Source organism: Lupinus angustifolius, chromosome LG05 (assembly GCF_001865875.1).
Source record: "Lupinus angustifolius cultivar Tanjil chromosome LG05, LupAngTanjil_v1.0, whole genome shotgun sequence".
In the NCBI taxonomy this organism is placed as follows: domain Eukaryota; kingdom Viridiplantae; phylum Streptophyta; class Magnoliopsida; order Fabales; family Fabaceae; genus Lupinus; species Lupinus angustifolius.
In genome coordinates, this window is record NC_032013.1 from 9,779,581 (window position 1) to 9,794,772 (window position 15,192).

The following is a 15,192-nucleotide window of genomic DNA, read 5'->3' on the forward strand; positions in this document are numbered from 1 at the left end:
TGGCTCAAAGTCTATGGTATGCAAATTAAAGAAATCCATCTATGGGCTTAAACAAGCTTCTCATCAATGGAATAACAAATTTCATCAAGTTATTACCTCGTATGGTTTTGAGGCAAATAAAGTTGAAGATTGTGTAGATTATAAGTTCAGTGGGAGTAAATTTATCTTCCTAGTATTATATGTCGATGATATACTGCTTGCTAGCAGTGATATGAGACTATTGCATGAGACCAAGAGATTTCTAACGAAGAATTTTGAAATGAAAGATCTTGAGGAAGCTTATTTTGTATTAGGTATTTGGATACTGAGAGATCGCTCTCAAGGTATCCTAAGGTTATCACAATAAAGCTATATAGATAAAGTCTTAGATAGATTTGGCATGAAAGACAGAAAACTAGGGGATACCCCTATAGCTAAGGAAGACAAGTTTAGTCTCGAACAATGCCCCAACAATGACCTTGAAATATACGAGATGCAAAAGATTCCTTATGCATCTGCAGTAGGAAGTCTAATGTATGCTCAAGTTTGCACACGTCCCGACATAATATTTGTTATGGGAGTTTTGGGCAGATATTTGAGTAATCCTGGAATGCATCATTGGAAGGCGATCAAACGTGTTATGCATTACTTGAAGAGAACAAAGGAGTACATGCTCACTTATCGGAGGTCTGAGAATTTAGAGATCATTGGATACTCTAACTCTGATTTTGCTGAATGTATAGACAGTAGATACTCCACCTCTGGATATGTGTTTGTATTGGCTGGAGGTGCTATCTCTTGGAAGTCTATGAAACAGATGCTTATAGCTCCTTCAACCATGGTTGTGGAGTTCGTGGCTTGTTTTGAAACATCAGTCCATGGCATTAGGTTGTGGAATTTTGTCAATGGCTTATGTATGGTCGATGGTATTGAAAGACCATTGAGGATTTATTGTCACAAAAAGTCTGCGGTTCTTTACTCCAACAATAATAGGAGTTCTGCAAAGTCAAAATTCATTGATATAAAGTTTCTGGTTGTTAAAGAAAGTTTTCAAAATGGACAAGTTTCCATAGAACATGGAGGGACAAATTTTATGCTAGTTGATCCACTGACTAAGAGTTTGGTACCTAAAGTCTTTCATGAGCATGTTGCTCATAGGATGTTGTTCCTTAGGATACTTAGTTCAGTGGGAGTCTATATGTTTTATGTTTGCTTTGGATATTATATATAGTTTTTTATGCATAATAAAGTTGATGGTTTATAGTTTCAATTTGAAATTGTGCATTATAACTATTATGTTGCAATTAAAGACTTTGGTGGATTGATCTCACTAAAGAATAAAGAATGATCAGTTGGAAATAGACATGTTTGAGATCATATTGCATGAAATTTTCATGTCACTCATTCATATTTGATATATGTCATTAAGTATATTAATATGGTGATCATCATGGTCGAGTCACACATAAATGTGATGAAAGTTGTGGTGGTCTCATAGTTGATATATGAAATGGACTAGATTATATTAAGGAGAAGTCTAAATGTAAATAGCATATAGATGCGCGCCTAAAGAACCTGTGATATAATTGTTTCAGAAAGATATGAAGCCCAAGTGGGAGATTGTTAGAAATTTCTAATTTCTAATTAAGGTGGACATCATATATTTGATATAATGATATTAGCTATTTATTTTCGGGGTTATATTATAAGTGATCTAATTATTGGCATCCCTTAGATTTCTAAAAGTTGATAATGGATATGGGTTTAATGGGTGGATACCCATCAGGTTAGCCCTTAGGGGATAATGAGAACCCTATAAGTTAACGCATAAGGAAGGTTATGGTCCCCAACACACCAAATCAATTTCAGTTTTCTCCTCTCCCCATTAGAGTGAAAACGCAAGTCCCAAGAGAAATCAGTGATTTGGTTGAGGAAGGTCATCATACCACAAAACCTCTTTAAAAAACATATACCAAAGGAGCACATCCAAGAACATGGATTCGGGTATGATACTGCACCTTTTGTTTCATATATGTGTGTGAGAATCATGAGATTCAAGATCATAGGATTGGTATTTCACCAATCATAAGGAATTCCCAACACATATTTCTCATATGAGTATTGCTCCTTAAGATACCTTAGTTCGGTGGGAGTCTATATGTTTTATGATTTACTTTGGACGTTATATATAGTTTTATGCATAATAAAATTGATGGTTTATTATTCTATTTTGAACTTTTGTATTGTAACTATTGTGTTGCAATTAAGGAGTTTGGATTGATCTCACTAAAGAATAAAGAAGGACCAATTGGAAATAGACATATTTAAGATCACATTGCATGAAATTTCTATGTCACTCATCCATATTTGATCTATGTCATTTAGTATATTGGTATGGTGATCATCATGGTCGAGTCACTCTTGAATGTGATGAAGACCGCGATGGTTTCATAATTGATATATGAGACGAACTAAATTGTATTAACGAGAAGTCTAAATATGAATAGCATACAGATGTGCGCCTAAATAATATGTGATATAATTGTTTCAGGAAAAATATGAAGTCCAAGTGAGAGAATGTTAGAAATTCATAATTTCTAATTAAGGTGGACATCATATATTTAATACAATTATATTGACTATTTATTTTGGGTTATAAAACAAGTAATTTAATCATTAACAATCATAAGACTTTTGAAACTGATAACGAATATGAGCTTAATGATGGGATACCCAAACTGTTGGCCTAGATTGGATAATGAGAACTCTATAAGTTAACGCATAAGGAACGATTATGGTCTCCAAGACACCAAATCATAAATAGTTTTCACTCTATCCCATCAGAGAGAAAGCGAAGGTCCCAAATGTATTAAAGATTTGGTTGAGGAATACCATCATACAAAAACTCTCTCAAAATATATATCAAATGAGTATATCAGATAACATGGATGCATGTATGACTTTATATCATTGTTTTATATTATGTATGAGAATCGTAATATTCAAGATCCTATAATTGATATTTCACCAACCATGATGAAATATCTAACAAAAACCATCATCTAAACATACCTTTGACTTTGAGTCGTCCTTGCATGAACAACGTACTTCATGCACAATTAATTCTCAACAACCAACCCAATTCTAAAACCATATTATAGCATATACATATATATTACTAAAATTTCATTCCATTCCAAGTAGATTTGAGCAAATTTTTGCATGTATTACAAAGAAATATAATCATATCTTATAATTTTCAAAACAAATATTACACGTAAAAAAGTGAGTTCCTATTAAAGTCGCATGCTTTGGGTGTATGGGTATTAGGGATGGCAACGGGCACGCGCGAGCACAGATAGTAGCAGTAGCTATCCGCTACCTGTTTCAAAATAGGAGAACAATATACAAACTTGCTTGTATCCATATGAGTACCCGTGTGCGCTTTTTCACTGACATTTATGGGTACACGCGAGTTTCCTATATTACAAATCAATTTCTAACTTTCTACTTCTATTATGTTTCAAATTTGATGAAGCTTAATTATTGTTGTGCCTTTTGATTGAATACTTGTCAAAAATGTTAAATCTATTTGTGTTTTCTATTTGTGTAATTTGATGTTCTCATTTCCTTAACAAAAAATATATATTTTCTTTGTAAGACATGTGTGTTTCTACACATGTAATAATATTTGTAGGGTATTTCACCACCAAATTCAATAAAAGATATAAACAAGTTAAAAAATGTAGACAAAGTAAAAGGAAAATATGTACATAGTGTAATGAAGGTTAGGATGGTGTATTTTTTATTTTAATTAAAGATAATATAGTAATCATATAAATAACGGGTACTCACGAATACCATAACACTCATACTCACCCGTATCTACTACGGGTAATTTTAAAACCCCATTTATAAAACTCACAGGTACCTGTTTGTAACTCATACCCGTACAAATTTTTCCTGTGGGTATAAGTGTTTTTGCCATCTCTAATGGGTATGGGAGCAACGAGTGGCTTAAATTAAATCTAGCTTCTGATTGGTAAGAATTAATTTCATTATGGTTAACACTGCAGATATTGAAGTGATTGAGTGGTCCTAAAATTATTAAAAGTTACGTTGCAACCATATATCTACACCTTAAATTTTCTAATTTATAATGGAGTTTCTAGCTTTATCTTTACACCTTTCCCATTTAAAACTGAGAGCTTAAATATATGGACATCAAGGCTCAACGTTGATGCATATGATATGAGTGACTAAGATGGCATGAATATATTGTTACTTGATTATTTCTTCCAACAATTATTACTTTCATGAATTGAACTATTGATCTTTTAGTTATTCTAGGAATTTAGCACGATTTTTTGTCATTAGATCAACATCTTATGATTAATAAGATAGGAATTTAATTGAGGAAACTTGATTTGAATTTATGAAAGAAAAATATGTCTAAACTAAAAATACGAATAATTGTTTTATTTTAAATAAAATTCTACGTTTTTTCCATAATAAGCTCTTGCAATTTATTTTTATTATTTTTTATTTTGATAAAATTGTGATATTTTATTTCATTCACTAAAAATTTATTTGATCAAGGGTCTTATAATCACTTCACAATTCTTTTCTTAATTACTTAAGCAATATGTCTAGGGTTTACTTCAAGTAATTCAAAGTTGTCTTACCTCAAAAAATTCCAATTTACTTCAAAAAATGATAATATCAAGGGTGTTGATACGTGCACAACACTATTAGCTCCACATTAGAATTCTATATTTCTGACATTATAATATTTATGGATGATAATGTAAGAGTTTATATGGTCAGTATATTATCTATGGATGGAGATCATATTTTCGAAACGATGTTCCATTTTATGTCTCAAGTCAATCAGAGTGTTCCATTTTATTACTTTTTTGTTTTAAATTTTTTATTTTATTCAGGTCTTAATATATAATTTGCTTGAGACAGAGAATGAGACAACGTTAGGGACAAATGATCTTGTCCTATTATCTATTACTCAGTTGTATTAGTTTTCTTAAAGAGTCAATGATAATTAAACATAAATGATAAATGATATAATGAAACTGTATACACTTCATACACTGTCAGAATATATTATTTTTCTCTATTTCTAATATGATTTCAATTATTTTAAAGTAATAGATTTGAGAAATTTTAAAGCATAAATCAAAAGTTTAAATTAATCATATTCAGTTCAATTTGGGTTTTCATAGATTAGACCTGCAACAATGTAACGAATCGAAGCGTGAATGGACATTCTGTGACTGTTTCTGTTGGAAGTGGCTTCCTATCAGTTTCGAAGGCTGCAACTTTGGATATAACCAAAGACAAGAACCCTGTCCTTCGCATAAATAACTATTCAAACAAAGACAGAACCCTCAAAACGAGTCCAAACTTGTCTATAGTGACAAACTCCGAATATTATTAAAGTGTATGACTAAAAAAAATATTCATTAGTTTTATATATTGTCATTATATTATTTATTATTCATATTTTATTATTATACAAATAAATAATGAATAATAATTAATCTAATATAAATCTTTATATTAATAGTACATAGATATTATAATTATGAAACATATTATCAATGGATAACCTGATCTTATAGTAGAAGGTAATTAAAAGAATGCTGGATGCAAGTCACTATATATTATTTATATTTTTAATTAGAGTTATAGTTAACTACATTAAATCACTTTAACTTTTATATATTCACCCACTTTCAATACGTTTTGGTACATTAAGAAACATAATATTAAAGAGTATATATGTACTTATGAAAACTAAGTTTTTTTAAGTTATTTTAAAAAATAAAAAACTTACTCAATAAATGATTGATTAAGTTATTTATCCAATCATGTTCTACATAGATGCTTAATTTGTATTATTATTGTTAATGGTTTCTTTATGCAGAAAAACAAAATTCATTAACAGATCTTTACATCTTAAAATTACTTTTTAACATCAACAATGAGATACACTTAACCATAAAATTATTCACGGAACAATCAAAGTATAGGATACACCAAAATTTAGTCACTCTTATAAATCATATGTTGTTCATATCATATGAATGTTCTACAAAAAAACATTTATGATTTTTTCCTTAATTAGAAATATAAAAACAATCACACAAAGGAGAAAGGTTAGGGACTGAGTCTGTCTCTAAGAGTGTCTCATTCCATGTCTAAGACCAATAAAATATTGTCACATAAATAAATAGAATTGTTTTTGAAAACAAATAGTAACATTTTTGTATTACTTATAAAAATCTAATTGATCTAGAACATGAAATGAGATATTGTTGAGATAGTGATCAGATTACCAACTGCAAGACAATATTATGGGAAGCCTTCAATATGTTTTAATATGAGTTCCTCCAACAGTAGGGTACATCTGCACAACCCTTCACCACTGTGGAAAAATGTTGCATTCTAGTATATTTACAATCTAAACCCATAAGAACATTTCATGATGGGCAAATTTCTTCCATGTTAGAATCACACTAAAATAGGAATCTCTGATACATTACCATATAACAAATAAAATGGAGAAAATCAAGTCATAGAAGCGGTGATGCAATTTCATCTTCAGCTATGTTTTCTCCACCAAAAAGAAAAGAAAAGCAACAATAGTGCAAAAGGGTGCATGCCTTGGTGTGCCACATTCAATTGCATCTTAGCATGGATGTAAGAGACTCAAAAACATCTTCATCACAAGGAATTATGAGACCCTTTTCATGATCAAATCCAAACTCTTCTTCAGCTTTATGAAGCAAGGTTTGAAACTCTGGTCTACTTAGAATAGATATTGGAACAATATACCTGCTTCTGTTTTCTCCAACATATACAACAAAGTGACCTTTTGGAACATCCAAACAGACCCCTTGATCATGATCATAGCCTTGTTTCTTCCCTAGACTTGAGCATCTCTTGAGAATTTCCTTAAGAAATGTTTTTTGTGGAAGTTTACTTGATTTTCCTAAAGCCATTATGGGAGTAAAATATTGGATTATAGTATATGTGATAAGAGAGAAAGTGGAAAAAGTGAGAGATGGGTGTTTGAAAGAAAAAGGGAACGTGGTTGGTATTTATGATTGGGCTCAGATAGAGTTAGATGAAGGAAGAGAAACAAATTTCATGTGGGGTTGTGGGGACAAAGGCATAGGGTTGTTTTGGGAGGTTGTGCATGTTTAAGAACATGGGGGATCTAAACTTGTTTAGGGTTTACAGTCCTTATTGTCCTTGCAAAGGACAACTTGGTCCCTAATGACCAACTACTTAGAAAGAAATACTTATGCATCAATTAATTTGCATTAATTTAGATAAATTTATATGGTAAATTCAAAATATAGGGTCTTTAGGATGAGCTATTAAATATTAATTTTTTGAAATATTATATTTTTAATAGAATATGATATATTTACTGAGTATTGTGTTTTTAATTGGAAATTAATATACATACATCGATAATGTAATTTTTATACGGTCATCATAGTTAATACATGAATGATGATATATTGATATTATAAAAACTCTTACATTATTAATGTATAGATATTAAATCTTTATAATTAATGTTTATGACTTAAATTAAAAATTATTAATTAAATTCAATTGAATCATTTGGTGCATCTAGATATCAGAACACATTTATCAAATTGATATGGTAATATATAATATGATATTCGGGCCTCTAATCAGACAATTTTTGCCACAATCAACCACTTTTGAGTAACATAACAATATTTATTTAATTATGTACTTATTTAAACAAATACTACGTAATCTCTATAAATTTATATCATACCCCATTACAATTAATCTAATTTCATTATGTAAAGACAAGACTACTCATGTGCAAATATGTCACTACTTACTCGTTAGGGATGTGAATTACCCATTGCACCATCATCTCCTCAGTATCCTTTCCTCAACTTGTAAAAAACACATTTTCTGCTTGCCAATACGTACGGTTTCCTACAACAACAAAGAAGCACTCCACAAATTTCCAATGTTTCACTACTTTGCCATGTTATTTTTTCTTACTTTCTTCCCAAGGGACTTCATTTTTTGCAATGAAGATGAAAGGAAACAACATTAAACCAATGTCTGTACCAAACCAAAGATTAAAATGCCCAACGTAACCCTTTTCTCTTGGAGTAATGCAAAAGCTGCTGTGATATTCAACCCAACGTGCACCTTTTAGCCCAATAAGTAAAAGGGATCTTAGGTACTTACCATATAGATGCATCATTTTAGTTTCATGCTCCTTTACTTGCATTAGTCTCATTCAGCCATGATGGTAAATGAGTCGAACAACACCATAATGTTATGTCTTAAATTATGTCTATTGGTAAAATATCAATCTCTAAGGCTGTGTTTATGAGTTATGGGGGAAAAGAAAAAAGAGAGATCAAGGGGCAATGAAGGAGGGAAGGGAAAGAGAAAAGAAGATAATTAATCAAGCGAAATTTCTCTCTTGTTTGAGGGTGTAAAATTTAGATGGAAAAACGAAGAGTAAAATTGCAAGAATATTGTTTTTCTCTACCTTTAAAAATGTAATTAACAATGAGAAATTGACCAAAAAATGTAATTATATAATTTTAGGAAGAGCGTTTAAGTATTTTGACATGTTTGTCTACATAAAAACTCTAAATTGGGGAACCATAAAAATAGGCATATCGAGTATTATGGATAGAAATGACAACAGGGCGGATCGGAGTCGGATTTGCCCTTACCCAACCCCGTACCCAAAATGTAGAACCCAAATCCGAACTCAACGGAGTTGAAAATAAGAATATCATCCTCAAACCCATTGGGTTTCGGGTAACCTGAACACGATGGGAAAACCCGACAATTAAAAAATAAAATAATGATGAGCATTAATGTGAATTATACACATGAATTATGAATTATACACATTTTAGCATCATTGTCACGGGAAAGAGAAAAAATGCTAGGTTCATCATAGCATATGAATTATACACATTTTAATTCTAATAATCTAAGTTCCAACTCACAACACATAACCATATTCAATAAAATAAAGGCTTCAAAAAATATCATATCTCACAAAACACCACATTTTAAGTGTCTACACAACATTCATAACAATAACTAATAAATCGCAATATTTCATATTTTGTATTCATTCCTCTATACTGTTATAACTACACTAAAATTCAGTACCATAACCAATAAAACACATAATTTAGTAACAATATTCGCTAGATATCTGGATGAAGCAATAACAATAATTCAGTAACAATAGCACAATTTAGTAACAATAACAATTAACAAGTCTTCTTCCATAGATGTAGTACACTAAAATACAAGTCTTCTTTAATATCTGGATGCAACAGACACTCAGGCAACAACTACTAATGTTCAAAATGATAACTCAAACTATTGTTCATCACTTCGATTGTATTAAGATTTAAAAACCAAAATTAAATATACTCATTAAACAAAGAATTTAAAACTAGTGAAATATAAAATACATTCATCATCATACTCCATTTCAGTTAAAACAGTAGCATATTCTTGTGCAAAACTAGAATTCAAATTTCCTAGCAATATTGAAAACAAAGAATGATAAGATAAAATATATTAGATAATATAAGATATTAAATCTAATACTTGAATTAATACTTTAATAACTTAAAACTTTACCAGCATTCTCAGCAGACCATAGCCAACTCTTAGCACACATCAAAGCCTCTAATATAGTCCAATTAAGTCGACTACAATGAAGGCTCAATATTCGACCACTTGTGTTGAATGTTGATTCAGAAGCTACAGTAGAAATAGGAATAGCTAACAAATCTTTTGCAATTGCTTGAAGTGTTGGATACATGACTTCATTTGCCTTCCACCAATTTAAAATGTCAAAATCTGGTGTTCTTTTTATAACATCCTCCTCCAAGTAATGATCCAACTCAGTTTTAACACTTGAGCTTCTAGTTTCTCTTCTCCTCTCGATAAACACATCATATTCCTCTAAAGGTTCATCATTACTAACAGTTTTTTTTAACAATGGAGAGCTTCCACTAGAATTTTTTGTTTGTTGATAATCAGACACTAAATCATAACATAGCTCTCGGATTTTCCTTACTTGTGTAAATGCATCATGGTCATACAACTTATCAAAATAGAATTCAAGTAATGTCATTTTGTATCTAGGATCCAAAACTATAGCAACTCCCATAATATCATGAATCACACTCCAATACCATTCAAATTTAGTCATCATCTTCTCTGCCTCATTTTAACCAATTCATTAGAGGAGTTCATCCACTGAGTTATTACTAGCTTAATCTAGAAAATCTTGGGTAAATATATGTTGGCAGTTGGATACTTAGTACCAGAAATCATCTCGGTAATGGAACTAAACAATTTTAGTCGCTTACAAACATCCTTTGCAAATTGCCATTGTGAATTACTTGGCAAGCAAGTATATTGAGTGTCATGTTGCTTTAACCAATTAAATAGATCCTTATACGATATGGCAACCTCGAGCATTTTGTAAGTTAAATTTCATCTAGTTGGACAGTCTAAAGTTAACTTTCTAGTGTAAGGAACTCGCAATTGTTTAGCAGTCTCCTCAAACTTTTCGCTCGTTTTTGGTGTAGCATTCCAATATGCTACACTATCTCGAATCTTTTCTATCCCATCTTTCACAACTTATGATCCATCTTTAACTATTAAATTTAGGATATGTGCGCAACAACGCATATGAAGTAAAGACCCATCCTTCAACAAATTTCCCAACCGCAATTTATCCTTAATTTTTGGAATCATAATATCACTTATGGTACAATTATCTAGAGTAATAGTTGATATTTTTGTGTCAATGTTCCAATCCATAAAGCATTCAACGAGCGCATGACAAAGTATATCACTAGTGTGAGGGGCAGGAACATAAATGAACCTAAAATAACAATATTCACATTCAATAATTTTGCCATGAAAAAATGCAAATAAATTGAGTTATAAATATAATTACCTCAAGATTCGACTTTGTAAAGTCCAAGAGCAATCAATATAGTGAGTTGTGACTGCCATGTAACTCTTCTTTTGATTACTTGAGGTCCACATATCTGAGGTAATGGCCACTGTCTCTTCATCACTATCCAATATCTTCATTGCACATTCTCTCTCACAATCATACACTTTCAATATCTCCTTCTTGATGGTGTTTCGAGAAGGCACTTGAAACAATGGTTGGAGGGAAGTTGAGTACCTTCTAAAACCAACATGGTCCATTATTGATAGTGGATAACCGTGCATAATAATTGCACTCACGAGCTCCTTTTTTGTATTTTCTGTATCATAAGTTCCAACTCCTAACTCTTGCTTACCTTGTGAGGCTTTAAGCATTAGAAATGATTGTCATGTGTCATTGCCTCTCGACATAATCTTTTTTCAACACACAACTCCATATGGTTGTGCAAGTATTTTGTTCCATTTTTTGAACCCCCTCCGAGTTTTTTCTTACAATATTTGCACTTATCCTTGTCTACTTCGTTCACTTTAATCTTTTCAAAATGCTCCCACACCACACTTCTATGCCTCTTTGATGTAGGTTGTGTTGTTGATTCTATATTATCAGTTTGTCTAATATGAGATTGTTCAAGTGTAGTATTAGAAGTGTCTATCACATTTACTTGTTGTGAACTTCCTTGTTAAGCATCATGGGTACTAGCCATATCCATATTTGTTCTGTTTACTAGATCCATTCTTCCTAATTGGATAAATAATGAAACAATTAGAAGGAAATAAAATATTTACACATATTAGTAAAAACAAGTTTAAGCCTTCAATCATTGAAATCATTAGGCATTATAAATGACTGTGTCACAACACATATTTAATCACTGAATTTATTATGCATTATAACTAAACACGAACATTATAAATACTAAACATGAACATTGTAAATCATTGAATTCTACTTTTTTTCATCATCTTAACAAGTCTACAATGTGTTAATGTCATCTTCGGTAAATTGTTTGAAGTACTAAATAGAAACATTTCTATACAATATCTAAATTAGTAGATAACATGTTTTGAAGTGTTTACATATTTATAGCAAGGAAGTAATTACCCAACATGAGTTGCAGTCATTGGTAGGTTTATATATGAATTTAATTAGCTACCTTACTGGTTTTGTTCTATCAATGTAGAATTGTAGATGACTTCAATTACTCTTAGTATGTTGGTTTCACTCGCATCAAACAATATGTTAAGACCTTGGATAAAAAATTTGTAATGGAAAAATATGGAAGCAAGATAAATTAGGTTGTATTGTTATTGCATTGATCATAGAGTTTATGTGCATGTAAGTAGTGATGTATTGTTATGGCATTGACCGTAGAGTTCCCTTGATATAAAGTTAGATAACATTTCGTTGGGGCATTTCATCAAACAGGTTATGGGCAGAGTTCAAGTCACCTAGTTTGCCATACATTAGAAGAAAGGTATTGAGCAAAATGAGAGAGGGTTGAAGGAAGAAGAGTAATACTTTCAATGCATATTCTCTCTCATAATCATACACTTTTTATGCTTATTTTTCATACTTTTAGTAATACTCTCCACAAGGATTGATGGAAACATGGATTAATGAAATACAAAAGTAATGAAAGAAGATGAAGATGAAAGACTCACCTTGAGGATTGTCGTTGCCGCCTTGCTGGAGAAGAAAGTGAGTGTGAGAAAGTGTGACTTTGAGTGTGAGAGTGTTTCAAAATCCTAAATCCTAATCTTTTGAGTGTGAGAGTGTTTCAAAATCCTAAATCCTAATCTTTTGAGTGTGAGAGTGTTTCAAAATCCTAAATCCTAATCTTTTGAGTGTGAGAGTGTTTCAAAATCCTAAATCCTAATCTTTTGAGTGTTTCAGACTTTCTCACTTTCACAGCATGCTACTCTTTCTATTTCTAGTTTAGGACTTTAGGTATGCCTAATATTATATCTAACGGGTTTGGGGCGGGTTCAAGGTAGGGTAGTAGTTGTACCAAACCCGAACCCGAAAATTAGCATAAGGTTTTACCCAAACCAAATCACAACGGGTTTTTCTCGTCAAATTCGGGTTGGGTTCGAACAGGTATCCACGAGTTCGGTTTTCATTGTCATCCCTAATTGTAAAGGACTCCAAAAAACCTCCAAAACAAAGTCGACACTTTACAAAATCGAAAATTTACAAAGTTATCTCATCTCTTCTCTTCTCATCCAAAACAAGACTCTCAAACATAGCCTAAATATTTACTAATCATGTCACCCATGGTTTTTCTTAATCTTACTATGTTTCTAGAAATTATACTAATCTTCATTTGATCTACTCTCCTTATTGAGATATCTAACAACTTCCTCCACACATGCCCTAACCACCTAAGGTGTGGTTTTAACATCTTTTCAATAATAGGAGTTACCTTAACTTTTTCCCTAATGCATTCATTTTAATCTCATTTTAACTAATATATTCACTCATCCAACACAATATTTACATCTCTATTGCGTCAAGTTTATTCTTTTGTTGATATTTTATTATCCAAGATTCACTATCATACAACATTATGGATCTTATGATTGTGCGACAAAAAAATTCCTTACACTTGAGTGAAACATTTATCTCACTTATGCACTCCACCATTTTATCGATTTGTTTCAATCCTATGATTTATATCTTCCTTAATTTCATCATTGTGTTGCGTAATTGATGCAAAATACTTAAATTTAGTGAGTTGTGGTATGGTTTGATCTTCAATCTTTACCTCTACAATAAGTTTTGCCCGCCTCTTTCTAAAGTGAGAGTCTGAGACTTAATATATTTTGTCTTACTTCGACTTATATGAAAGTCATGTGCTTTTAAAGTTAGTCTCCACATTTTCTGCTTTCCATTTAATTCTTATATCGATTCTCCAACTAGGATAATATCATCATTAAAAAGCATGTATTACGATATTAGTTATGAGATATGCTTAATAAGCACATCCAACACCAATGTAAATAGGCAGAGACTCAATTTTGACCATCGATGAGTCTTATAGCAATAGGAAAATCTTTTAAGACCACATCTTGCATTCTTACACTAGTCTTTACCCATCATACATATTCTTAATTGCTCGAATATATGCAATAAGAACTTCTTTCTTCACTAGAACTTTCCATAATACATCTCTAGATACATAATCACACATTCTCCAATCAAATGAAAACGTGTGTAAGTCCTTTTGGCCCATTCGATATCTCTTCATCAATCTTCATAACAAGTATATATCCTCTAAAGTCAACCTCGCTAGTATAAAACCAAATTGGTTATCACTAATGAGTGTTTCTTCTCTCAACATCCCCTCAACAATCAGCTTTAGCTTCATAGTATAGCTATGAGTTTATTCTCCCTCATAATATGCACAATGTTTTATATCCCTTGTGTTGTTATAAATAGGGTTTAAAGTGTTTCTCTTCCAATCATGTGTCATCTTCTTAGACATTATAATATCATTAAACAACTTAGATACAACTAATATTATGATCTCCTAGAACCTTCACACCTCAATAGGTATATTATCTGATCCCACCACTTTCTCATTCTTCATCATTTTCAAAGCTTCTTTTGCCTCCAACTTCCAAAATTTATGATAAAATGTACAATTTTGATATTCCACTTTAGTATTTAGCCTTTCAGAATGTAATGAATCATGTTCATCATTGAAAAGCTTGTAAAAACAGTTCTTCAATCTTTCTTTAATAAATTTATCTTTCACCTGACTCAATCATTCTTCATCATTTTCAAAGCTTCTTTTGCCTCCAACTTCCAAAATTTATGATAAAATGTACAATTTTGATATTCCACTTTAGTATTTAGCCTTTCAGAATGTAATGAATCATGTTCATCATTGAAAAGCTTGTAAAAACAGTTCTTCAATCTTTCTTTAATAAATTTATCTTTCACCGATACTTTTTTCATATGTATCTTTAATGCATTTCACTTGGTCTCAGTCTCTTGTCTTTTTCCCCTACCATTTGCAAACTTACAAACGTTTCTTTTGTCTCACTTGCTACCTACCTACCAATTGATTTGTATAACTTTTCATACACTTTATATATCGCTTTATTCATCACTTTCTTGACGTCTATCTTAGCTTTATTGTACTATTTCCAACTTCCAATAGTTTTACACAAGGA

At 31.3% G+C, this 15,192-nt stretch overlaps 1 protein-coding gene and 1 long non-coding RNA gene across 2 annotated transcripts; both read right to left on the reverse strand.

Moving 5' to 3' along the window:
• Positions 6,675-6,998, reverse strand: LOC109346972 (auxin-responsive protein SAUR50-like). The gene has a single exon (XM_019586712.1). It carries the CDS (start codon positions 6,996-6,998, stop codon positions 6,675-6,677), a length of 324 nt encoding a protein of 107 aa, XP_019442257.1.
• On the reverse strand, positions 8,774-13,145 carry LOC109347162. Its single transcript, XR_002107567.1, has 3 exons — positions 13,064-13,145; positions 12,910-12,912; positions 8,774-8,784 (listed from the first exon to the last, which is right to left on the reverse strand). It is a non-coding gene; the product is annotated as an uncharacterized LOC109347162 (long non-coding RNA).